Genomic DNA, 26,796 nt, shown 5'->3' with positions numbered 1-26,796 from the left:
GCCATAGCTTTACTCTGGGAGATCTTGTTCAGCTGATTATCCACCATGACCCCCAAGTCCTTTTTGGAGTCATTGCTTGCAAGGACAGAATCCCCCCACATCCTAGAAGTAAGGCCTACATTCTTGGTTCTTAGATGTAGGATTTTATATGTAGCCACACTGAAAGCTTATTTGTTGCTTGCGCCCAGTTTACCAAGTGATCCAGATCATTCTGTAGCAGTGACTTATCCTCTTCATTATTTACTACTCACCCAATCTTTGTGTCATCTACAAACTTTACCAGGAATGATTGTATGTACTCTTCCCAGACAGATAAATATGTTAAACAGCATAGGGCCAATAAAGATCCCTGCGGGGCTCCACTAAGAACACACTTGCTTGATTATGATTTCCCATTTACAATCACATTTTGTGAGCTATCAGTTAGCTAGTTTTAGTACATTCAATATATGCTATGTTGATTTAGTAACATTCCAGTGTCTTAATCAAAATATCATGTGGTACAAATTCAAATAACTTACAGAAATGTAAGTCTATTACAACTGGTGTAAAAAATATTGCATAATTGTGGGCAAACTTTTGTTTTTTTTAACCAGTAACAGAATTTGTTATCACGCTTATTAGACACATTAATACAGCAATCATAAATATGCACTTTACTGCATGTCATGTCTGTACATGATCGCTGACTGTTCACTTTTAGAATTCTGCATCACTCTGACTTGTTCTGTTGTACCATTTCCAAATGGATGAAATTGGACACAGCTGTAAAGGTTTAGTTTCAGCTGTGCCAACATAGACCAGATTAAAGTCAAGAGTGTACAAGCGTATCTCTAATACCAGATTAGATTGCAGCACAATAGCAGGGCTTTCCAAATGCTAATGCAGTACACCATCTGGGAATACCAAAGAAAATCTGTTGAAACCAGTCACTACAAGATTTGAGAGTAAAGTATTCAAATTCATAGACATGAGTTATTTCAAAAGAGAAAAATATCACCATGGAGCTATGCAGAAAGTCATTTTTTTTAGTTAAAAATTCCTGAAGAACTACAAAACCCAGCATGAGCTCTGTGGTTTTACATCACTAAAGCTGAATATTAGTAATGCAATTCTTAGACAACTTTAATTTTGGTGATTAGGAGCAGAACAGGAGACAGAGAAACATACCCAGGTTCTGCCACATGCTGAATAACTCATATGCCATCATCACTCGCATGTCACCATATCTGAAAGAGATGGCATAGACACAACCCCTTAATGGGACAAAATACAGCAAGTTGGTGATCTAATGCAATTAATATTCAAATAAAGGTTATACTTTTTTAAGAACATCAAGGAATTTATCTAATTGTTGAAGAGTTGTCCTATGATCTCTACTCAGGACTGGCGCTAGAGTTTTTCGCGCCCTAGGAGCACGGCCATTTCGCCGACCCGCGCGCCACTCCCGCGGCTCTGGTGGACCTGCTGCAGCCATTTCTGCGGAAGGTCCGTTGGTCCGCGGCTCTGGTGGAGCTGCCGCAGCCGTGCCTGCGGGAGGTCCACCAGAGCCGTGCGGGACCAGCAGACCGTCTGCAGGCATGGCTGCGGCAGCTCCACCGGAGCCGCGGACCAATGGACCCTCCACAGGCACGACTGCAGCAGGTCCACCGGAGCCGCCTGCCGCCCACCCCCGGCAAAATGCCACCCCCTGAAAATCCTGGCGCCCTAGGCGATTGCCTAGTTCGCCTCAATGGAAGCGCCGGCCCTGTCTCTACTTATGATTTTTCTGGGGCGATTCCTTCCACGCCTGTAATGTATGGGAGTTTGTGATAAAAACTTTTGTCCTACTTTTGAGGTGATGGAAAAAATCAGAGTTTCAGAGGCAAGGAGATCAGATTCTTACTTGTCCAGAATCTTCTTTCTCTTAGCTGGAGTGACAGTTTCTAGCTGCAGGCTTGGCTGGTTTATAAACAGAACTGCCAAGCTGAAATAGGAGTTCCACACCTAGAAAACAGGAAGAAAATTAAATATATGATAGTCCAAAGGCAGATCAAGTTCTGAACACAAACATACATGCCATGCATACATTTTGCAGAAGGCATCAGGTTGTTCCACCTTAAATCAGAGGAAAGTAGATAATTATGTCTAAATAAACCAGATGTAATAATAAAATAAGTTAAATCAGTGCGAGGAATTATACAAACACTAGAGGAAATGACAATTAAAAGAACCCAGCAACAAGGGAGTGCTGGGGTTTCAAACATAGGCCTTTTACTTCTTGACACCTGAATTCAACTCTGCCTTGGGCCAAAAGTGAAATGAGTTTGGTAGTTTCAAATAGTCCTAGTGAACACTTTTTCATACCCTAAACCACACCATAGAGTGTGCTTTGAATTACATTAGACACTATACATTCTTGCCTTTAGCTAATGCAAGAGGTCTCACTTTTCAAACCATTAGAATTCATAATGCTTTTGCTCTTTCAGGATTTCCCAGTTCAGTCAAAGCCTCAGCAGAGTTTGATGACTGTCTGTATCAGCTAGTTTATTTTCTGAGCTAACAAACATAGTGAACATAATCCATTAACATAGAGTAACTGCTGTTCCTGCATTGCTGCTAGTTTTAAAGGATGTCATGAAATTTTCCCGATTTCAAACTTTACCTTAAAATCAAAGTCTGTTTCTGTGAAGTTCTTGTGCAGGGCAGAGGACAGGTACTGGACTGTCGTAACTATGATACTATAATTAAAAAAAAAGATCCTTTTCAATCTGCAGTACAAATCACATTCAAAGAGTCTTTGAATAGCTCTGAGCACTGGTGATTTCTGTTATATTTCAAAATGCATTTTGGCACTCTTTATGCAGTCATTTCTAGATATCACCATAAAGGTCACTGTTTTCTTTAAACAAAGATTTCATATTAAATAATGCAAGGCAGAATTCACAAATATGTTTTCCTAAAATATTGTAGATTTTGGAAACGGAAGAGTATCTTTGTAATTCTTGAGTTTATTTTCAAAAGTCCAGTACTACAGTTAATAAATAAAGGGACAAACATAACTTATTTATGTTTGTTTCTGTGCATTTCTTTAACAAAAAAGGCAGAACTTTTCAGGGAGGCACAATCCTCTACCGTTTTTGGACTTCGCTGTAAATTGATCTCCTCTGTACATTTTGGTAATATTTTGCAAGCTCTGGGTTCACTGGGAAACTTAATTTTTTTTGTAAGTGTATAAAAGCCTTTAATTAAATGGGAATAAATCATGTAACAACATGCAAGAATTAACAAAGTCTAATTTGCTTTGGTATAAAAAAGTAATAGGCTAAAGCTCAGCATCTCATTCGTGCGATACTTTCAGTGACATTGATAAATGCACCTTATTTCAACCTGAAGAGATTTCCAGCTAAGGAGCGCCAGCAGGATCAGACTATCTAGGTAACCAGGTCTTTTTACTTTATATGGATTTCTCTTTTTCTACAGTACAGCATGTAATCTGGGGCTCCACAACATCTAAAGCCACTTCTTTCACTTCCCATTAGCACTGTGAACTCAGAGAACATACAACACCTCAGCTGACCAATCAGCCTTCAGGAAGAGGTCTATGACATCATCTTGCAATATGGACCCCTCCACTACTTCAGTTAATCAACAGTGATGCTACAGTTAGGTTAGCTAATAAAATGAGACACTAGTAGGTAATCCCAGCCTCTGGGTATAATCCTGGCTCTCAGCCTGCTGCTGCTACCTCCTAAAAACAACAGAAAAAGCTTGACAAGGCAAAAATAAAAAACAAAACTAAATAAATGCAAGCCCAAATGACAACTGCATAATCAAAAAATGATTTCAATCTGATACTCTGTCATCTGGTTTAAGGACTGTGGTCTGCCCCTCCTTTTCTCAAAAAAATTGAGTCCACCACTGATCTAAGCTGAGTTGCTTTGGTCTTTCACCCAAAGAGCAGTTTTAGAGCCAGTAGGGATGCTGGCACTGCCAGGAGCAGTAGCCCAAGGTAGTGCACCAGGCACAGACTGTGAGAAAACTCCTTGGTGAGTTTTGTTGCTGTTTTTGAAATTGAGACACAATGATGACAGAAAGGTAACAATGTAGGTAAAGGGAAAATTAAGACTATGAGCACTATATATCCAAGAGCTATGTATTCCTTAGAAGCTCCTTTCACTTCAGTAACTTGGCTGAAATGGCAGAGCCAATCTTTTTGGCTGTCACTCCTTGCAACTCAGACTATTGATGAAGTGCATCTATCACATGGCAAGAGGAAACCATGCCTCGGTCAGGGAAGGATTTCAGGGGTCCTTGTGGATACAGTCATAGATAACTGGAATTGGTATCTAGTTCTACTTGACACTTAAAGAGTGTTGCCTGTCTTCAAAGCAATGGACCTAAGCAAAGCAATTACCTAAACTTTACAGATGGGAAAACAGACAAAGGAGCAGATGTACAAAGGGGTAAATATACTCTGTACGTGACCTACTTTGGGCAAATCATTTTAGCTCACTATCACTTGTGTGCATAAATGATAGAATTTACATACAGGAAGCCTATTTGCACTTGGTTTTTGTGGGAAAAAAAAGAAGTTTATAGTATTAACTATATAGTATGCATGCCCACTGGTAGCATGTAAAACTCATTCATTCACAGAAGCCCTAATTTGGCCCTGATATCTTAAGTAATTTTGCAGAACCAGGATTAGTACTCAGGAGGAGTTCCTGCCTAGAGTCCCATCCCTCAGTCCACTAAAACACACTGTTTCTCTGGGACTAGAGCACCCACAGCGTTTTCATACAAACTTTCAGTGTTTTAAACATGTCTTCACTCACTTGCTGGTGAGCAACCTCATCACCATCCAGTCCCGAGGAAAAACACTCATCTTCATCAGGTTTCGAAACACACAGAAAATCTTCAGCAGGAACTCCTAATACACAGAAAGAAGAGAATAATAAGCAGTGGCAGCTGTAGGCAAATGTACTTTCCTAGCCACAGCCAAGACAATTAAGCTAATTATGTTTCCCTTGCTTGATCCCTGTGTCACTACTGTACATAGCTCAGAACATGGAAGCAGTATATATGGGAATGAGGCAGATACAGTTTTTTCAGCAGGTGCATTCTCCTGTATTTTAAAGCTTACAATGCAGACCTTAATTTTACTTTATTCCATATGACATTTCAATAGTGTCATGCAGAATTCTGGTCTGAGTTCCCAGTGTGCCTTTTGGAGGAATTGTTATTTATTTAATTTATATTAAAAAGGGTATGTTTTCATGGTTCTAGGCACCCCTGTCATAAAATAGAAAAAATTCTTTTATAGGTTATGTAATATGGTAATATAACATCCCATTTATGATGAAGAAGAAAGGACTTGCTAAACGCATCCCACCCAGATGTCTGTTTCCAAAAGGACCACTTCAGAGAAAGAGAGAGAGAGAGACTGACTATCTGTGTCTGTGATGTAGTTCTGAGCAAAGGATTGAGGAAAAACTCCTGAGATCAAATCCTGGCTCTGCCAATGACTTACCTTTTGACTCTGAATAAATCACTTAGCAAGTCACTATCTGCCTCAATTTTCACTTTTATATAACAGTGATAGTAATCCTCTCAACCCATAAAAGGGGTATACATTATTATTGTTACAACAACATAGTTCCATCTCTATCTTCATAACCAATTTTATCACAGGTCTTTTTACTGAGACTATCAAGAAGGTTGCCAGCTGTGATAGTGGTATTTGTGATGTCAGGTGAGAACAACTTCAAAACTTTTATTAAGTGAACTCCTCAATATAGCTGGTCAAAACTTCGACTTTTTGGTTTATGGGAAATTTAAAAATTCCTTTCTTCTGATTCAGGTAGAAAATAAATATTTTTGAAATTTCCTAATTACTCAAAATTCTTCCCCCCTCGCCCTCCCCAATACAGTTTTGGAAGACATTAATTTTGAAATTTCATTTTGGATTTCTCAGTTTTGTTTTGGAAGCTTGTTTTTTGTTCTGGAATTTCAGAACTTTGTTTCAAATTTGATTTGATTTTTTAAAATTTTTATTATACTTAATATTATTTCATGACATGTAGATGTAGTAAATATCATTAAAGGCAGCTGCTTCTTAGTACTGACTGAAACATATTAATAGCTGCCCTTAATGTTTTAAAAAATAAAATATATATTAAAAATAGAATATTTAAACTATTATATAATATTGTGAGTCAGCAGCTACAGTGCATAATGTGCAATGCTACTAACATAAAATAATGTAAAAATAATGTAACAATAAAAACAGGTACAAATAAAATAGAATTCAAAATGAAATTTTGAAATTTCAAAGCAAAAATTCAAATCCCAAAGCAAAATTTGAAAATCTGAAATGATATTTGTTTGTTTTGAAATTTGATTAAAATTGACAACTTTTTCAGAAATATTTCAATTATGATGAAACCAACATTTTCTGTTAAAAAGTCCCTCAAAAATTTCCAACAAGCTCTATTCCTATGTATATTCCATGTCTACTTAAGACTCAGTATGAGAGTGCCAACTCTTATCATGTGGACTACTGAAGAAATCATCAAAAGTTAACTTTAGGCTGGTCTACACTAGTCGGTTATTTCAGAATTAACCAAGTTAATTCGAAAAAAAAAAGATTCTGTCCACACGACCAAACTGTTTTTTTTTATTAAAAGGGCTCTTTAATCCGATTTCTGTACTCCACCTCGGCAAGTGGAATAGCGCTTAAAATTGAGATCGCAACCCTGGGTTAAAGGTATTGTGGATGCAATTCAACGTTATTGGCTTCCAGGAGCTATCCCAGAATGTTCCCTTGTGACCGCTCTGGACAACACTCTGAACTCTGATGCACTAGCCAGGGGGGCAGGAAAAGCCCCGGGAACTTTTTAATTTCATTTCCTGTTTGGTCACCATCAGCACAGTCCACCATCACAGGTGACCATGCAGTCCCTGATTTTCAGACGAGCTCCAGCATGGTCCGAATGGGAGGTACTGGATCTCATTGCATGTTGGGGAGACGAATCTGTTATGGCAGAACTATATTCCAAAAAAAGGAATGCAAATACGTACACTAAAGTCTCCAGGGCCATGACGGAAAGAGGCTACTCCAGGGACACAAAGCAGTGTACAAAAATCAAGGAGCTCAAGCAAGCATACCAAAAAGCCAGGGAGGCGGACAGGCACTCTGGGTCACATCCCCATAAATTCTGCTTCTACCGTGAGCTGCATGCAATTATGAGGGGTGACACCACCACTACCCCACCACTGTCCGTGGACACCTGCAAGGGGGGAGTTGCACGGAATGAGGGAGAGTCATTGGAGGAGGAGAATAGTGCACAGGCGGCAAGTGGGGAATCCGTTTCCCCCGCTAGTCAGGAACTATCCTTAACACTGGAGCCAATAGCCTCCCTCCACTTCCAAGGTGGGCTCCCGGACCATGACCTTGGAGAAGGTAATTCTGGTGAGTGAGAGCCTGGTCGAAGCCATGCGGTGGGGGGCAGGGGAACCTAGCCACGCTGGGCTGTTCACGTTTAGTTTAGAGTCATCCCTGCTCAGAGCCTCATCGGAGCCATGCGGTGGGTGCGGGGTGTGTGTGTGCTGTGTGAAGTGATCATCCCAGAGAGCCCACAGGCCCTCCTTTATATGGCAGACCCACCAGGCATTGCTTGCTATGGGAAAGGGGGCCCGGCAGTTTGAAAGCATTGAAATGAATGTAGAAGAAGCAGAACCTTGCGTGCCCCTAGGCTGCCTGCAAGCTGAATTCTGTTGCCCGGCCGTGTGTGATGGCTTACTCACACCAAAGTGGAAGGCACTTCAGTATAAGAGGCAAAATGCTAACTTGTACAGAAAGAACATGTGCTGTGTACTATGAATTGCCTGTTTCACTGAGAAGGAGTGTCCCCTTTGCTCTCTGAAATGTATCTTTTAAAATACTATCCTCCCTTTTTCTTCTCCCACCGGTGCACATGTTTCAACACGGCCCTTATCTACTTCATCCCAGTTGCTGGTCCAAATTAGAATGCGGACAAAACGAACTCTGGGTGACATGTTCGCCAAGCTCATGCAGTCCTCCCGCACTGATAGAGCCCACTGAGTGCGTGGAGGCAAACAATTGTGGAGTCCCATAAAGCATTATAGGAACACAAAGAGAGGAGGAATGTGTGTGATGAGAGCAGGCAGGATGCTATGGTCAAGCTCATGGGGGAGAAAACTGACATGCTCCGCTGTATGGTGGATCTAATGCAGGAAAGGCAGCAAGACCACAGATTGCCACTGCAGCCCCTGTATAACCGCCCTCCCTCCTCCCCAAGTTCCATAGCCTCCTCACCCAGACACCCAAGAACACAAGGGGGGAGGCTGTGGGGACCCATACACTCAACCCCAGAGGATTGCCCAAGCAGCAGAAAGCTAGCATATGCGAACTTTTGATTTGATTTCTAGACTTGTCCTTCCCTCCTCCTCCACTCCCCAACCCAATACTCCCCCCCCCCATCCCCCTTCCCCCAGTCTACCTTCTGATTTCTCTCAGTGTGTTGTCCAACAAATAATAAAGAACAGTTTTTAAACAATTTTGACTTTATTTATTTCCTTTCATATATATAGGGGGTGGAAACAAACACAACTGTCACACTGTACCCTGGCCAGTCATGAAACTGGCTTTCAAAGCTTCTCTGATGCACAGCACGCTCTGCTGCGCTCTTCTAATCACCCTGTTGTCTGGCTCTGCGAAATTGGCCACCACGTGAGTTGCCTCAACCTCCCACCCCGCCATAAACGTCTCCCCCTTACTCTCACAGATACTGTGGAGCACAAAACAAGCAGCAATTACAACCGGAATATTGATTGTGCTGAGATCTAACCGAGCCAGTAACTGCACCAGCATGCTTTCAAACTTCCAAAAGCATATTCTACCACCATTCTGCACTTGCTCAGCCTATAGTTGAACTGCTCCTTACTACTGTCCAGGGTGCCTGTGTGCGGCATCATGAGCCATGGCATTAAGGGGTAGGCTGGGTCCCCGAGGATAACTATAGGCATTTCAACATCCCCAATATTAATCTTCTGGTCTGGGAAGTACGTCCCTTCCTGCAGCTGTTCAAACAGACCAGAGTTCCTGAAGATGCGAGGGTCATGCACCTTTCCCAGCCATCCCATGTTGATGTCGGTCCCTTGTGATCCACGAGTGCTTGCAGCAACATGGAAAAGTACCCCTTGCGGTTTACATACTGGGCCTCCTGGTGTGACGGGGCCAAGATAGGGATATGCGTTCCGACTATCACCCCGCTGCAGTTAGGGAACCCCAGCGCATTAAAGCCATCCACAATGGTCTGCAAATTTCCCAAAGTCACTACCCTTGATAGCAGCTGGTCAATGATTGCACTGGCTACTTGCAGCACAGCAGCCCCTACAGTAGATTTGCCCATTCCGAACTGATTCCTGACTGACCAGTAGCTGTTGGGCATTGCAAGCTTCCACAGTGCAATGGCCACTCACTTCTCAACTGTGAGGGCTGCTCTCATTTTGGTATCTGTGTTTCAGGGCACAGGACAGCAAGACACAAAGTTCCATGAAAGTGGCCCTACGCATACGAAAGTTTTGCAGCCACTGTGAATCATCCCAGACCTGCAACACTATGAGGTTCCACCAGCCTGCTTGTTTCCCGGGCCCAGAATCAGCGTTCCACGGTATGAACCTGGCCCAATGCCACCATGATCTCCCAACTGCCACATGCCGTGCTTCTAGGAACGTCTGTGTCCATGTCCTCATCAGTATAGTAATCACGCTGTTGTCTCTTCCTCGCCCGGTTTTGCAGGTACTGCACATACTGCTGGATAATGCGCGAGTGTAAACGAGCGGACTCACCCCTGCGGCGCCTTCTACTGGTCGTCCTGGGAATTAGCTCAAATTCCAACTCGGAGCGCCTTCTGCAGGCCAGTGATCAGCCTTGTTTCCTGCTACAGGACCCATGTCCCTCCCTGGACCCCGGTGCCCTTTTTACATGGGGTTCTTCCCCCTGGCAGCAACCCCTTTTCCTTAGGGGTTTCCCCTCCCTGGGAACCCCCCACCCTCTATCCCCATTTTGCCTCAGTGTAGGCTACTGCCAGTCATTGTCTAGCCCAACGCCCTGGGGCAGACTGCAGTATCAGCCACTCATCATCAGCAAAGGGGTTTGGACCTGCTGCCTTGGCCTACCCCTGGGCTGCACCCTGCAACCCCAGTACCTCCTGGCCTAACTCTAGGCTGCAGCCTAGGGCTTTCCAGGCAGGAGCTCCCCAGCTGCTCTGCCTTTCCCCAGCACTGCTTTACTCTAGGTACCTTGTCAGTTCTATGCAGCCAGGCCCTTCTCCCTCTGAACGCAGAGAGAGACTGTCTGGGTTCCTGGCTTCTCTGCCCTTATATAAGGGCCTGTTGCTCAGTTTGGGGCGTGGCCCCAGCTGCTGCCACTTCCCCAATCAGTCCAGCCTAAAAGGCTGCTTTCTCCAGCCCCAGCCCTTCTCCAGGGCTATTTTAACTCTTTCAGGGCCGGAGCAGGGGTCCACCCTGCTACAGCGAGGTATGTACAATGGTCAAAACTGCAGTGGAGATCTGACCGGGGTCCATGCTTGCTATGGTGCCTGCACGGGTAATCCTGGAAAAAGGGCGCGAAACGTAGGAGAGCTCTTTGGTTCAAGATGGCTGATAAAAGGCGGTAAATGGTTGTCTTCTGTAGCTTTCACAAAGGCGGGAAGCTCGCTAGAGCTGTAATAGCGGGAGAGCACAGTTTGCGGCAGAAGCTGTGCACTCAGTTCATGATGGTCGAAAAAAGGCAGGAAATGGTTAGATAAAAGAGTACATAGAAAGATGATAGAACATGCGAGGTGGATTAATAGCACCAGGAGACAGACGGTGCACTGTACTGCACTCTCTGCTCGCAGTATGGCATCTGCCGTAGCTTTCATGGAGGGAGAAACAAGTGATGACACATACCCAGAAACACTCGCAAGAATGTTTTTGTCCCATCATGCACTGGGAGCTTAACCCAGAATTGTAATGGGCGGCGGGGACTGTGGGATAGCTTCCCACAGTGCACTGCTCCGACATTCGGTACTGTGGACGCATTCGGTACTGTAGCCTCGGCACTGTGATGCACTCCGCCGAATTCACGCGCTTTAGTGCGGACACACAACACTGAATGTATAAAATCGCTTCCGAAAATTAAATAGAATAAGTTCGAATCAATTTTGTACTGTAGACGTACCCTTAGATCACTACGAATTTGTGCTCCATTCAACCTAGCCACTTAGAGGTAAGAGACTCTGTTATCTCAAAGTCTATATCTCTGAACCACCCAGCCTTTCTCAGGATAAATTTTCATTGGTATATACAATAATTGGAAGTTGACAACCTCTTCCAAAAGCACTTCATGTCCTGTTCCACCTTGTTTGTTCAGTGTTTTAACAGGTTTCTATCATGGTGTCAGTACGGTATTACTATTCACTCTATCACACTAGCCACAAAAACATTTTGTATATAATCCCGTCATCACACTGTGAAAGGAAAGTGACAGTATGACTGTTACTTCCATCGGATTTATGTATTGCTTCTTGATGTTATTCTGCACTTCAGAGTCATTTACTGAGACATGCTTCATAAAGATGTGAATGTAAAAGGTAGGCTTCTCTCCCTTTGAGATGGACACCTCAAAGCAGATGATTGTTGGGAAGCCACCAGTGAGGGTACATAAACTGTGTACTAAGCAACTCTCTCTTGGTCACTAATAGCTATGGTTTAGATCACCACTCTCCAATGGGAATTTGGGGAGCTTGTCGGAGCATACCAGGTGGATTAGGCTGGCCAATACTCCAACAAATGGAGGAAAACTTTGCTGTTGACTTTTCTCTGCTTGGTATGCAAAAGTCAGCCTTGGAATATAATTATCTTTTGACAAAAGAACAAACTTCAAACCTTTTCTTAAGTGAGCTCCTATGTATATTCCATGCCCTTCAATAAGTTGCAGAATAAACTACTTTGGATTTTCTAGTCTGTATAGACTACTAGTCTGTAGTTCAGGCTATGTTCCACAAAGTACCATAATGATTTCTATCCCAGGTATTTATCTGCTCACTATTACCATATGATCTGAACACCTTGCTATCTTTAATGTATTTATCTTCACACCACTGCCATGAGGTAGGGAAGTGCTATGGGTATAACTAACTGCAGCTGAGAGGTGTTATTCCCAGTGTGGGTAGACAGATTCATGCTAGCACATTAAAAATAGAAGTGTGGAAATTGCGATGCTGGCTTGGGCTAGTCACTTGAGCGCAGACCCAAAAGGTTGGGCAGGCTTGCACTTGGGCAGCTACCCTGAGCCACTGCTAGTGCCACAACATCCACACTCCACTAACTCAAGTTGAGCTAGCGTGAGTCTGTCTACTCACACTGGGAATCACACCTCCGAGCTGCAGTGTAGACATACTAGAGAGATTCTGCATATGTCTACAATGCAGAAAAAAACCTGCAGCACAGTCTCAGAGCCTGGGTCAACAGATTTGGGCTTGCAGGACTTGGGCTACCGGGCTAAAAATAGCAGTTTTGATGTTCCTGCTCGGACTGGAGCCCAGGTCTGAGACCCTACCCCTCAGCTCCAGCCCACATGTGAATGTCTACACAGCTATTTTTAGCCCTGCAATCCAAGTCCTGTGAGCTCAAGTCAATGGAACCAGGGTCTGAGATTCAGCACCATGGGTTTTTCTTTGCAGTGTAAACATACCTTCGGTGGCTTGTTCAAGGTCACACAGGAAGCCTGGGCTGGAGGTAGGGACTCCCAACTCCTAGGCTAGTGCCCGAACCACTGGACCATCCTTTTCTCTAATAATAATAAACTAAGTATATGAAACAAATAGTGACTATATCTGTAGTGAATGTGGATGTTCAGCAGAATAAGTGAAAACACTTCCTGCATTGTCATCTATCTGATTTCTGAGGACAATATTTAATAGTTGCTTCTAAAAACCATGAAGTTATGTCCTACCTTTAGCTCATCCTTGCTCTGGAAGTTGTCCAGTAAATGTTGAAAATGAGCATCTGACATCTGACGAAGCAGAGACAAGAGACAGGACACATACTCTCCCTGTCAAGTAAATGAAGAATTATTTAGTCCAGACGATCAAAGAATTTTTTATATGTAAAATTCAACCTGAGGTAGGAGATAAAAGGTGGGGTCTGAAATGGCATCAATGCATATGAAAGAAAAAAATCAGTTACCTACCTTTCGTAACTGTTGTTCTTCGAGATGTGTTGTTCATGTCCATTCCACATTAGGTGCACGCACACTGCGTGTACAGACGTCAGAAACTTTTTCCCTTAGCGATTCCCATCAAGTCGGCAGGGGAGCCCCCTAGAGTGGCACCGCTATGCTGGTGCATATATACCTCTGCTGACCCGACCCCCCTTCAGTTCCTTCTTGCCAGAGACTCCGACAGAGGGGAAGGAGGGTGAGAAGTGTAATGGACGTGAACAACACATCTCAAAGAACAACAGTTACGAAAGTTAGGTAACCGTTTTTTCTTTTTCAAGTGCTTGTTCATGTCCATTCCACTTTAGGTGACTCACAAGCTTACCATAGGAGGAGGGTAGGAGTCATGGAGCAATTGACTGAGGAACAGCCCTGCCAACCGCTGCATCATCTCTGATCTGCTGGTTGACTGCGTAGTGGGCTGTGAATGTGTGCACTGATGACAAGGTGGCTGCTTTACAGATCTCCTGGATCAGGATGTGTGCCAGAAAAGCTGTTGAGGACGCTTGTGCCCTTGTTGCCAATGTAATGGCCACCGGAATGCCACCTTCCAGGAGAGGTGAAGGATAGAGTAAGAGGCCAGGGGCTCGAACGGGGGCCCCATAAGCTTGGAAAGGACCAGATTAAGGTTCCAGGGAGGAACCGACAGGCATGAGTAAGGGAACACTCTCTCCAGTCCCTTGAGGAACAGCACCATCATGGGGTTAGAAAATACACAGCATCCGAATTCCACCAGGTGGAATGCTGAAATGGCAGCTAGGAGGCTCGCTCGTGCCTCCACCGAGTCCAGAACTGCCTCGATGAACTCCAGCCTTTGCGCTGGTATCAGGGAAGACTTGGGCATGTTGACGAGAAGACCCAGCCTGGGGAACGTGTCCAGGGCCACTGTTACACGGGAACAGACCTCCTCTTTGGACCGACCCACGAGGAGCCAATCGTTGAGGTATGGGTATATCCGTATTCTCCTCTTTTGCAGAAAGGCTGCCACTACTGACATGCATTTCATGGATATGTGGGTGGCTGTCGCCAGGCCGAACGGGAGGACCACAAACTGGTAATGGTGCTGGTTTATGGTGAACCGCAGGAACCACCGGTGAGCAGGGTGAATAGTGATGTGAAAGTATGCATCTTTCATGTCGAGGGCAGCGTAGCAATCCCCCGGATCGAGTGACGGGATAATAGTGCCTAGGGAGACCATGCGGAAGCGGACCTTGACTAAGAACTTGTTGAGCCCGCGAAGGTCTAAAATGGGCTGAAAGCCCCCCTTTGCCTTTGCGATGAGAAAATAATGGGAGTAAAACCCTTCCCCCTTAGTTCCCGAGAGACTTCCTCCACTGCCCCCGCCTCTAAGAGTGATTGTACCTCCTGCATCAGGAGTTGCTCATGAGAGGGGTCCCTGAAGAGGGATGGGGAAAGGGGGTGGGTAGGAGGGAAAGAGAACTGTAGCATGTAACCCACTTGTACCGTGTGCAAGACCCAACGGTCCGACGTTATATGGGACCACGCCTGCGGTCAAGCGGTCCAGGAAACATGGGGAAGGATCCAGGAGCTGGGTTGGTACGCTGTCCTCGAGCGCACCTTCAAAACCCCTGCTTGTTGCCAGGCTGGGGCTTACCCTGACCCTGGCCTTAATTAGGAATGTTATTCCACATGCGTCTGTTGTCTCTGCCCCTCCTGTGATAAGACTCCTGCCTAGGGCGAGGCTTGTACTGCCATTGCTGCAACAGTTGGGGCTTGAATGGCTTCCTCTGAGTCGCTGGGGTGTGCATTCCTAACAACTTGAGGGTTGCCCGGGAGTCTTTAAGGCTAGGCAGCCTGGCATCCGTCTGGTCAGAAAAGAGGCCTGACCCTTCAAAGGGGAGGTCCTGGATGGTGTTCTGGACCTCTGGTGGAAGGCCTGAAGCCCGAAGCCACGCCGAGCACGTCATCACCACACCTGAGGCAATTGTTCTTGCTGCTGTGTCTGCCGAGTCCAGAGAGGCCTGTAAAGAGGTCTTGGGAACTGCCTTTCCCTCTTCCACAAGGGCCGTGAACTCAGGTTGAGAGCCCCGAGGCAAGGAGTCTTTAAATTTGGAAACTGCTGCCCAGGAATTAAAATTGTGCCTGTTTAGGATCATCTGCTGGTTCACAATCCTTAATTGGAGGCACTCAGAGGAGCAGACCTTCCTTTTAAAGAGGTCCAAACATTTAGCCTCCTTGGCCTTGGGGGCCAGGGCTTCCTGGCCATGACGCTCCCATTCATTCACGGCTGAGACGACCAGCGAACAGGGGGCTGGATGACAAAATAGGAAGTCATATCCCTTGGAGGGGGTGAAGTACTTCCTCTTCATCCCCCTTGCTGTCGGTGCACTGGAGGCTGGGATTTGCCAGACTGTCTTGTAGTTAGACTGAATTTTCTTTATGAGTGGGAGCACAATTCTGGAGGGGCATTCAGGGCTTAGGATGTCCACCATAAGATCCTCCTGTTTCACCACTTCCTCTGCCTGTAGGTCCAAGTTCTGGGTGACCCTGCAGAGCAGCTCCTGATGTGCCCCGTGTTCAACTGGGAGAGGCCCTGAAACTGCCGTGCCCACCACAGCTTTGTCTGGGGATGATGAGGAGGTGAGGTCCTGCTGTGCTTCCTCACCTGCTCTTCTTGACCCTCATCATAGGCCAGGGGCACATCTGATCCCTACCTGGTTGACTCCCCAGGATGGCCCCAAGCTCGGTGCTGCTTCCACTCACTGGTGTTTCGGAGAAGCGTCTCGCTGCCTGGATACCGTAGCCTCCTTGGGTGTAGACGGGTGCCTGTGTGGGGACTGGGACTGATGCACCGAACAGCTGGACCTCAAAGCTCTGGAGGAGGTCCCTTGCTGCTGATGATAGGCCCACGGTGTCCAAAAGGGCCATTGTTGTGGCGGGCCCCACTGGGGATGCCACGCAGTCTGGGGCACTGTCATAAACGGATAGTTAAGAGTTAATAGAACAGAAGTACTTCATATCTTTTTTGCTTGTAAAGGGTTAACAAGATCAGTAAGCCTGGCTGTCACCTGACCAGAGGACCAATCAGGGGGCAGGATACTTTCAAATCTTGAGGGAGGGAAGTTTGTGTGTGTGCTGTTAGTATTTGGTTGTTGTTCTCTCTGGGTTCTGAGAGTGACCAGACATGCAACCAGGTTTCTCTCCCCTCTCTCTAATACAGGCTCTTATGTACTCAGAATAGTAAGTACTAGGTAAATAAGGCAAGTTAGGCTTATGTTTGTTTTCTTTATTTGCAAATGTGTATTTGGCTGGGAGGAATTCAAATGTGTATTTGTCTGGGAGGAGTACAAATGTGTATTTTGCTAAAAGGATTTTAATTTGTACTTGTATACTTAGGCTGGGAGGGTATTCCCAGTGTCCATAGCTGAAAGACCCTGTAACATATTCCATTTTAAATTTACGAAGATAATTTTTACTGTTTTTTCTTTCTTTAATTAAAAGCTTTTCTTGTTTAAGAACCTGATTGTTTTTTTATTCTGGTGAGACTCCAGGGGACTGGGTCTGGATCCACCAGGAAACTGGTGGGGAGAAAGGAGGGAAGGGGCAGAGAGAGGCTAATTTCTCTCTGTGTTAGGATTACTGTCTCTCTCAGGGAGAGTCTGGGAGGGGGAAAGAGAAGGAGGGGGGAAGGTGAATTTTCCTCTCTGTTTTAAGATTCAAGGAGTTTGAATCACAAGTAATCTTCCAGGGTAACCCAGGGAGGGGAAGTCTGGAGAGGCAACGGTGAGGGAAAGGGTTTACTTTCTGTGTATTAAGATCCAGAGGGACTGGGTATTGGGGGTCTCCGGGCAAGGTTTTGGGGGGACCAGAGTGTACCAGGCACTGGAATTCCTGGTTGGTGGTAGCTCTACAAGTACTAAGCCGGTAATTGAGCTTAGAGGTTCAGAGTGGGGAATTATACCATGACAGGCTCCCTGCTAGCCGGCGCCCTGTGGGTGTAGCTGGAACTGCTTGAGTTGACCTCGGATTCCGAGAATGCCAACCTCAAAGGCCAAGGCAGTGCCGTGGCATGGTGCCATCAGGATGCTGGAGAGCGGCACCTCACCGACTGGGACTGGGATTGGTACCAATGCTCTCGGGACTGGGATGGCTGCCTTCTACCCTGGGCTGGGGACTACGGCCTTATATCCCCTTGGTGCCGGCTTAGTGACGGTGCTGGGGAGCAGTGTGCCAGCGGAGATGGTGCCATATGCTGGCTCAGGTTTCGGTGCCATCGAGTCCTGCTGAGCCAAAGGTAACTGGGGGTCCACAGAGGCTGAGTTTGACTGGGACTGGCGCCGGGAGGGTGACCTTGAGTGGCGCTCCATTGCCGGCTTGTCTCTGGATGGCACCCTCCATCATGGTGCCGGAGGCTTCTCCTTGCCAGGGAGGGGGCTTTCCGCCAACAGCTCAATGAGGTCTTTTGCCGCCTCAAAGGTGTCTGGCGTAGAGGACTGTTCTAGGATGTCTTCCATCCCTTCTCTGCATGCAACTCATTTAGCCTGGGGCTCAATGGGCCCTGCGGCACCGGAGCCACCGGTGCCGGTATATGTCCTGGGGCCACAATGCCCCTCTGAGTGCTCGGTCCCCTGGAAGATGCCGCCTTCTTATGTGGGGAGCGCCCTCTATTGTCTTTAGGCTGCCCCTTTGACTGTACTGGAGAGGCTGAGCGGTGCCGGAGCTTGTCCTGTTGCTTCGGTGCCCCACCGGTGCCAAATCACAGACTGATGCCGGGGCACTCCGCACCGAGGACACCGGCACCGAAGCCGGATGGTCCGAGGCCGTAGGTTGCAGCGCGGCCTCCATGAGTAACTGCACTCAATCTGGTGCAATTCTCCCAAACAGCGGAGACAGGAGTCGTGGGGATCACTGATTGGCATAGGCTTGCGGCACGTGGCACAAGCCTTAAACCACTGGGCCTGCGGCATGCCCCGCAGCCCAGGGGTGGTGCTAGAAACAACTTTCAGACACCTAAAACAAAGGAAGCTTAACTGTAGTATAAAGAAGTACTAACTACTGGTAACTATTAACTACAAATAACTGCTAACTACTGATAACTGCTACAACTGTGCTAAGGAATCACTCACAAGCGCGTGAAGAGTTGTTCCAACGCCGCCATGGATGGTAAGAAGGAACTGAAGGGGGGGTCGGGTCGGCAGGGGTATATATGCACCAGCATAGAGGTGCCACTCTAGGGGGCTCCCCTGTTAACCTGACGGGACCCGCTAAGGGAAAAAGTTTCTGACATCCGTGCACGCGGCACGTGCACATCTAATGTGGAATCGACGTGAACAAACACTTGAAGAAGAAGCTCATTTGCAGAGATTAAAAATACTGTATGACAAATTCTCTCTATTGCCTGTTAATACAAAGCAAAAACTCTCAGAGGCTCAGCTGTGTGTGCTCTTTTTTTCATAGGACTTATTACAAATATCAGAGTTTAAACAGTCAATACAGACAGTCAAGGGGTCTCTCTCCCAGTATGTAGGAGAAGCTGCTCTGAAATCAAGGTCTTACATAGTAAATAATGCTTTGCAGTTATATAGCTCCTTTCACCACAGCCTCTCAAAGTGCTTTACAAAGGTGAGTAAAAATCCCCATTTTTACACATTTGAAGAGTACAGCTGTCATAAACAGATAAGAAAAGTTAATAGCACAGAAGTACTTTATATCTCTTTGACTGTAAAGGGTTAACAAATTCAGTAAGCCTGAATGTCACCTGACCAGAAGACCAATCAGAGGACAGGATACTTTCAGATCTTGAGGGAGGGAAGTTTTTGTGCTGTGCTGTTAGTTTTGGTTGTTGTTCACTCTGGGGGCTCAGAGGGATCAGACATGCAACCAGGTTTCTCTCCAATCTCTCCAATACAGGCTCTTATAAGTTCAGAATAGTGAGTACTAGATAGATAAAGTGAGTTAGGTTATGTTTGTTTTCTTTATTTGCAAATGTGCATTTGGCTGAAAGGAGTTCAAATTGGTATTTTGCTGAAAAGATTTTAATTTGTACTTGTATACTTAGGCTGGGAGAGTATTCCCAGTGTCTATAGCTGAAAGACCCTGTACCTATTCCATTTTTTTTTAAATTTACAAAGATAATTTTTACTGTTTTTTCTTTCTTTAATTAAAAGCTTTTCTTGTTTAAGAACCTAATTGTTTTTTTATTCTGGTGAGACCCCAGGGGACTGGGTCTGGATTCACCAGGGAATTGGTGGGGAGAAAGGAGGGAAGAGGGAGAGAGAGGCTGATTTCTCTCTGTGCCAGGATTACTTTCTCTCAGGAAGAGTCTGGGAGGGGGAAAGAGAAGGAGGGAGGAAGGTGAATTGTCCTCTCTGTTTTGTGATTCAAGGAGTTTGAATCACACAGTGATCTTCCAGGGTAACCCAGGGAGGGGAAGCCTGGGAGAGGCAATGGTGGGGGAAAGGGTTTACTTTCCTTGTGTTAAGATCCAGAGAGACTGGGTCTTGGGGGTCCCCGGGCCAGGTTTTGGGGGGACCAGAGTGTACCAGGCACTGGAATTCCTGGTTGGTGGCAGCGCTACAGGTTCTAAGCTGGTAATTAAGCTTAGAGGAATTCATGCTGGTATCCCATCTTTTTGGACGCTAAGGTTCAGAGTGGGGATTATACCATGACAACAGCATAAAGGGGTTAGGCATTGTGTCAAAGGTAAGATTGCAAGTCAGTGGCTGTCAGGAATGGTATCTGTCTCAACATTACTAGTTCCCTGCTATGACTATGTCTCCTTGTAGCAATTGTGTCCCTAAGCTATTGAAAAAGACGGTTACTCACCTTTGTAACTGTTGTTCTTTGAGATGTGTTGCTCATATCCATTCCAGTTAGGTGTGCGCGCGCCGCGTGCACGTTCGTCAGAGATTTTTACCCTAGCAACACTCGGTGGGCCGGCAGGGCGCCCTCTGGAGTGGCGCAGCTATGGCGTCTGATATATACCCCTGCCGGCCCATCCGCTCCTCAGTTCCTTCTTGCTGGCTACTCCGACAGTGAGGAAGGAGGGCGGGTGTGGAATGGATATGAGCAACACATCTCGAAGAACAACAGTTACAAAGGTGAGTAACTGTCTTTTCTTCTTCGAGTGCTTGCTCATATCCATTCCAGTTAGGGTGATTCCCAAGCCTTACCTAGGTGGTGGGGTCGGAGCGAGACGTTGCGGAATGTAAGACCGCTGAACCGAAGGCAGCATCGTCTCTGGACTGTTGGACCAATGCATAGTGCGATGCAAAGGTGTGGACGGAAGACCAGGTGGCCGCGCGGCAGATGTCCTGTATGAGAACATGGGCCAAGAACGCGGCAGATGAGGCTTGAGTCCGAGTAGAGTGGGCAGTGAGATGGCCAGTCGGGACGTGAGCCAACTCGTAGCATGCCCGAATGCAGGCTGGCACCCAAGATGCAATCCGTTGGGAAGAGATTGCCATGCCCTTCATATGTTCTGCCACCGCTACAAATAGCTGAGGTGAACGCCAGAAGGGTTTGGTCCTCTCGATGTAAAAGGCGAGAGCCCTGGGGACATCCAGAGTATGCAGCTGCTGTTCCCGTCGCAATGAGTGTGGCTTTGGAAAAAAGACTGGCAGGAAGATGTCCTGATTAACATGAAAGGCAGAGACAACCTTAGGGAGGAACGCTGGGTGTGGTCGCAGCTGTACCTTGTCCTTATGGAACACTGTATGCGGAGGATCCACAGTCAAAGCTTGAAGCTCTGAGACTCGTCTAGCCGAGGCGACAGCGACTAGGAATGCTGTCTTCCAGGACAGGTACAGTAGCGAGCATGTGGCTAAAGGCTCAAAGGGGGCCCCCATGAGCCTGGTTAAGACGAGGTTCAGGTCCCAGGTAGGGGTTGGGCGTTTGACCTAAGGATAGAGTCGCTCCAAGCCCTTGAGGAATCTGGAAAGTATAGGGTGGGAAAAACGGAACTGCCAGCCTCCCCGGGATGGAAGGTGGAAATAGCTGCAAGGTGCACTCTTAGAGAAGAGATCGCTAGACCTTGCTCTTTGAGAGACCATAAATAGTCCAAGATAGTGGGGACTAATACAGACCGCGGAGAAAGGTCCTGCTGGGCGCACCAGTGACAGAAGCGCTTCCATTTAGCGAGGTATGTTGATCGCGTGGAGGGCTTTCTGCTTCTCAGCAGCACCTGCTGCACTGCGGCGGAACAATGCAACTCTGATTGGCTCAACCAGCCAGTAGCCATGCAGTTAGATGAAGGGACTGCAGGTCCGGGTAGTGCAGCCTGCCGAAGTCCTGTGTGATCAGGTCCGGGCAGAGTGGCAGGGGAATTGGGTCTGACAGAGACAGGTCGAGCAGCATGGTGTACCAATGCTGCCTCGGCCAAGCCGGAGCGATCAAGATAAGGCGGGCTTTGTCCCTGTGGAGCTTGAGTAGAACTTGGTGGACGAGAGGAAATGATGGGAAGGCATAACAGAGGTGGCCCGTCCACGGAATGAGGAAAGCGTCCGACAGAGAGCCCGGGGAGCGACCTTGTAGGGAGCAGAACACCTGGCATTTCCTGTTCTCCCAGGAGGCAAAGAGGTCTATGTGGGAGAGCCCCACCTCCGGAAAACTGAATGGAGAATGTCCGGACGGATGGACCACTCGTGCGCCAGGAAGGACCTGCTCAGATGATCTGTGAGCGTGTTCCAGATTCCTGGGAGGAAGGAGGCTACTAGGTCTATGGAGTGGGCTATGCAGAAGTCCCACAGTTGGATCGCTTCCTGACACAAGGGGGAGGACCGTGTCCCTCCCTGTTTGTTTATATAATACATGGCCGTTGTGTTGTCTGTGAATACTGCAACACAACGGCCCTGCAGATGGCGCTGGAACGCTTGGCACGCCAGCCGGACCACTCTCAGCTCCCGGACATTGATGAGTAGCGTCAACTCCTGGGACGACCAAAGGCCTTGGGTGCGCAGGTGCCTTAGATGAGCACCCCAGCCCAGAGAGGACGCGTCCGTTGTTAGGGATGTAGAGGGCTGGGGAGGATGGAACGGCAGACCTGCATGCACCCGGGACGATGTTCGCCACCAGTCGAGGGAGCCGAGAATGCTCGGCGGAACTGTCAGAATGATGTCTATGGTGTCTCTGCCCGGCCGATAGATGGACGTGAGCCAGATTTGGAGAGGACGCATATGCAGCCTGGCATGCTTTGTGACGAATGCGCATGCAGCCATGTGACCGAGGAGACCAAGGCAAGTGCGAGCAGAGGTTGTTGGAAAACTCTGAAGACTTTGGACAAGGGAGACTATGACCTGAAACCGGTGGGGGGGTAAACTGGCTGTCGCCAGGTTGGAGTCCAGCATTGCCCCTGTCATAACCTATTCCCAGATTTGGATCTTAGCATCCAAAATATGGGGGTTAGCATGAAAACCTCCAAGCTTAGTTACCAGCTTGGACCTGGTAAAACTGCCACCACCCAAAAAATTAGAGTGTTTTGGGGCACTCTGGTCCCCCCAAAAACCTTCCCTGGGGACCCCAAGACCCAAATTCCTTGAGTCTCACAACAAAGGGGAATACACCATTTCCCTTCCCCCCCTTCAGGTGTTCCCTCCCTGTTTCCAGTCCTGGAAACAGAAGTACTTCCCTCTTCACCCAGAGGGAATGCAAAGTCAGGCTAGTAAATCTAACACACACACATTTCCCCCTGACTTCTTCCTCCCACCAATTCCCTGGTGAGTACAGACTCAGTTCCCTGGAGTTCCCCACTAAAGAGAAACTCCAACAGGTCTTAAAAGGAAAGCTTTATGTAAAAAGAAAGAAAAATACATAAAAATGGTCTCTTTGTATTAAGGTGACAATACAGGGTCATTTGCTTAAAAGAAATATGAATAAACAGCCTTGTTCAAAAAGAATACAATTCAAAACATTCCAGCAACTACACCATGTAAATACAAAAGAAAAAAACAATAACCCCATATTGTTTTATGATCTCTGTACTCACAACTTGGAAACAGAAGATTAGAAAGCAGGAAACAGAAAAATCCTTCCCATAGCCGAGAGGGACAGATTCAAGACCAAAAAACAAAGGACTCACACACAAACTTCCCTCCACCCAGATTTGAAAAAGTCTTGTTTCCTGATTGGTCCTCTGGTCAGGTGTTTCAGGTTACTTCTTTCCAGGTGTAAGAGACATTAACCCTTAGCTATCTGTTTATGATAGCCCCGATAAACTATCCTCTACGTAGGTACCAGAGTGGACTTGTCTAGATTGAGGATCAGGCCTAGACGCATAAACAGGTCCTTGATAACGGTCATATGGCTGATGACTTGTGCCTTGGAGGCCCCTCGGATAAGCCAGTTGTCGAGGTAAGGGAAGACGTGTATTCGATGACGGCGTAGGGAAGCAGTGACGACCGCCATACACTTCGTGAAGACACGAGGTGCTGAGGAGAGGCCAAAGGGGAGGACAGTAAACTGGTAGTGTCGATGATTTACCACAAAGCGCAGATACCTCCTGTGCGGGGGATAAATTGCAATGTGGAAATATGCATCCTGCATGTCGAGAGCGGCGTACCAATCTCTGGGATCCAGGGAAGGAATAATGGTTCCGGGGATACCATGCGGAACTTGAACTTTTTGATGAATTTGTTCAGTCCTCGCAGGTCTAGGATAGGCCAGAGGCCCCCTTTCGCCTTGGGAATTAGGAAATATCGGGAATAAAACCCCTTGTCCCTTAACTCCTCCGGAACCTCCTCTATATCTCCGATTGAGAGGAGCCTGCGGACCTCCTGGATGAGGAGTTGCTCGTGAGAGGGGTCCCTGAAGAGGGATGAGGAGGGGGGATGGAACGGAGGGGGTGAAACAAACTGAAGATGGTATCCAAGCTCCATCGTATGTAGGACCCAACGATCTGACGTCAACTGGGACCAGGCAGGAAGGAACGGGGAAAGGTGTTTGTAGAACTGAAAGGGATCTGGGGAGGCAATTGGTACACTGCTCTCGGGTGCACCCTCAAAAATTTGATTTGGGTCCCGGTGTTGGTTTGGTGGGATCGGAATTGTTACCCCCTTGAGGTCCAGACTGACGTCTGCGATTGGTATGACCTCGTCTTCTGGCAAAGTCTTGCCTTGGCCGAGGTAGGGGGTAAGGGCGCTGAGGTTGGGAGCGGAAGGACCATATTTGAGTCTGAGGCGTATGCATTCCCAACAAATGCATAATTACTTGGTTGTCCTTTAGACTATGCAGTCTGGGGTCCGTCTTTTGTGAGAACAAGCCTTGTCCATCAAACGGCAAGTCTTGTATGGTATGTTGCAACTCAGGAGGCAGGCCGGACACTTGAAACCATGATATACGGCACATGGCTATGCCAGAGGCGACCGTTCTAGCCGCTAAATCGGCGGCATCTAGCGAGGCTTGTAAGGAGGTCCTTGCGACCCTCTTCCCCTCCTCCAGGAGTGCTGCAAATTCCTGGCGGGAATCCTGTGGAACCAACTCGGCAAACTTGCTGACTGCCTCCCAGGTATTGTAATTGTATCTGCCCAGGAGGGCTTGTTGGTTCGCTATGCGGAGTTGGAGGCCTCTTGCGGAATAGATTTTCCGTCCCAACAAATCCATGCGCTGGGCCTCCCTAGATTTTGGCGCGGGGGCTTGTTGGCTGTGGCGCTCCCGTACGTTGACAGACTGTACCACCAATGAACAGGGAGCGGGGTGCAAGTAGAGGTACTCATACCCCTTGGAAGGCACCATGTACTTCCGTTCGACCCCCTTGGCTGTGGGTGGGATGGAAGCCAGGGATTGCCAGATAGTGTCTGCTCTAGCCTGGATCAAACGGATAAAGGGGAGAGCCACTCTGGTGGGTGTCTCTGCGGACAAGATGCTAATCACCAGGTCCTCCACCTCTGGAACCTCCTCTACCGGCAGGCTGATATTCTGGGCGACATGCCGCAGAAGGTCCTGGTATGACCGGAGGTCAATCAGAGGTGGCCCCGATGATGACGTCCCCGCTACTGCCTCATCCGGGGAAGAGGAGGATGACAGCCCCGGGACGAGTGGGTCCTGCATTGACGCCTGGTCCGGGGGCACCTCCGTCTCTGGAAGATCCTGTGGGTCCGGTGTGTGTGCACTGGTTTCCTCTGTGCCAGCAAGGGGAGGTCGACTGACGGTGGCCTCGGGCACACAGTGCTCTGAGTGACCGGAGCGTGATGGGCCAGTCGGTTCGCCTTGGGCTTGATGATATGTCCAAAAGGATCACTGATGAGGTCCATGGTCCGGGCCATGGGCATGCATATCCGAGTCCCCGTAGGAGGCACTGTCTGCATGGGAGGAGACGGATGGATGACGTGAAGGCCAAGGAGGAGCCGAAGTCGATTGGACCAGATCTCTGTGTCCATTGGACTCCTGCCTGCACGGGACCGGTGAATGGTACCAAGAGTCGCAGCGGTGCTGGGAGCGGGACCGGGACCTGCAACCAGCATGGTGCCGGGAGGTCGACCGGTGCCTCACGTCTCCATGCCGAGATCGGCTGCGAGAGATACGGCGGTGCTGGGATCTGTACCGGTGCTGCGAGTACCGCGATGGAGACCGGGACCTCGAGCGGTGCCACGAGTACGACCGGTACCGGGATGGAGAGCGGTACCGGGACTGCGAGTGGTGCCGGGATCGGGAGCGATGGCGGGACTGAGAGTGTCCGCGGGACCTGGATCGGGACCGGTGGTGTTCTGCAGTGCCCGGCGAAGATGGCCTCATCATGGCGGGCTTGCCCAATGACTGAACAACCCGCACCAGCGGTGCTGGGGGTTGGGGCAGTCAGGCTCCGTCAGAGCAATCAGTTCCCGAGCTGTGGAGAAGGTCTCCGGCGTCGAGGGCACGACGAGCTTGACCACAGCATGCGCTGGGGAGCTGGCAGGCACCGGACTCAACAGCTCCTGAGAGACCGGAATCAACGGTGCGGAGGAAAGTGGTGCTGCGGCAGTTGACGGTGCCGGGCGGTCTGCCTTGGATGGACGCTTCCACTGCGGAGTAGATACAGGTGCTGCAGGAGCCTTGTTCTTCTTGCTCCTCGGGGAGAGGGATCGGTGCCGGCCAGAAGGTTGAGCCGGTGAAGGCTGGTTCCGAGGAGCCTTTACTGGAACCGTGCGCTCCGGTGTGGAGAGAGCACTCATCCCCGGTGCCGGAGTCGGTGCCGAGGATGGAGGAGTTAGAGCTGCCTCCATCAAAAGTTGCTTGAGGCGAATGTCCCGCTCTCTCTTCGTCTGGGGCTTGAAAGCCTTGCAGATTCGGCACTTGTCCGCAAGGTGAGATTCACCCAGGCACTTCAAACAGGAGTCGTGCGGGTCTCCTGTGGGCATCGGCCAATGACAGGCCGTGCAGGGTTTGAAGCCCGGTGAACTGGGCATGGGCCCCGGTACCAGGGGGAGGAGAAGGAGCTAACCCCCGATCCCCTCTAACTATATACACAACTACTATAAGAACTACTAATATAAATGCTAACTAGAACTACAGAAAACGAACTATGTACACAATAACTATATAAACGAGCGAAGAGCTAGGGAGGTGGAGATCAGCTAAGCCATGCTCCACTGTTC

General features: G+C 47.9%; 1 protein-coding gene across 8 annotated transcripts in view; it reads right to left on the bottom strand.

Annotated features, from left to right (window-relative positions):
- The window catches only part of DOCK3 (dedicator of cytokinesis 3), a 603,350-nt gene that overhangs the window by 93,300 nt on the left and 483,254 nt on the right, over positions 1-26,796 (bottom strand). For all 8 annotated transcript variants that reach the window (XM_050957666.1, XM_050957672.1, XM_050957667.1 and 5 more), the window contains exons 27-31: positions 13,007-13,105; positions 4,818-4,912; positions 2,645-2,720; positions 1,886-1,986; positions 1,171-1,229 (exon numbers count right to left, since the gene is read on the bottom strand). In XM_050957666.1, coding sequence (XP_050813623.1) covers positions 1,171-1,229; positions 1,886-1,986; positions 2,645-2,720; positions 4,818-4,912; positions 13,007-13,105 — 430 coding nt within the window. The remainder of the gene's footprint in view (positions 1-1,170; positions 1,230-1,885; positions 1,987-2,644; positions 2,721-4,817; positions 4,913-13,006; positions 13,106-26,796) is intronic.

Source organism: Gopherus flavomarginatus, chromosome 6, assembly GCF_025201925.1.
Source record: "Gopherus flavomarginatus isolate rGopFla2 chromosome 6, rGopFla2.mat.asm, whole genome shotgun sequence".
Taxonomy (NCBI): domain Eukaryota; kingdom Metazoa; phylum Chordata; order Testudines; family Testudinidae; genus Gopherus; species Gopherus flavomarginatus.
This window is presented reverse-complemented; position numbering and strand designations above follow the sequence as displayed.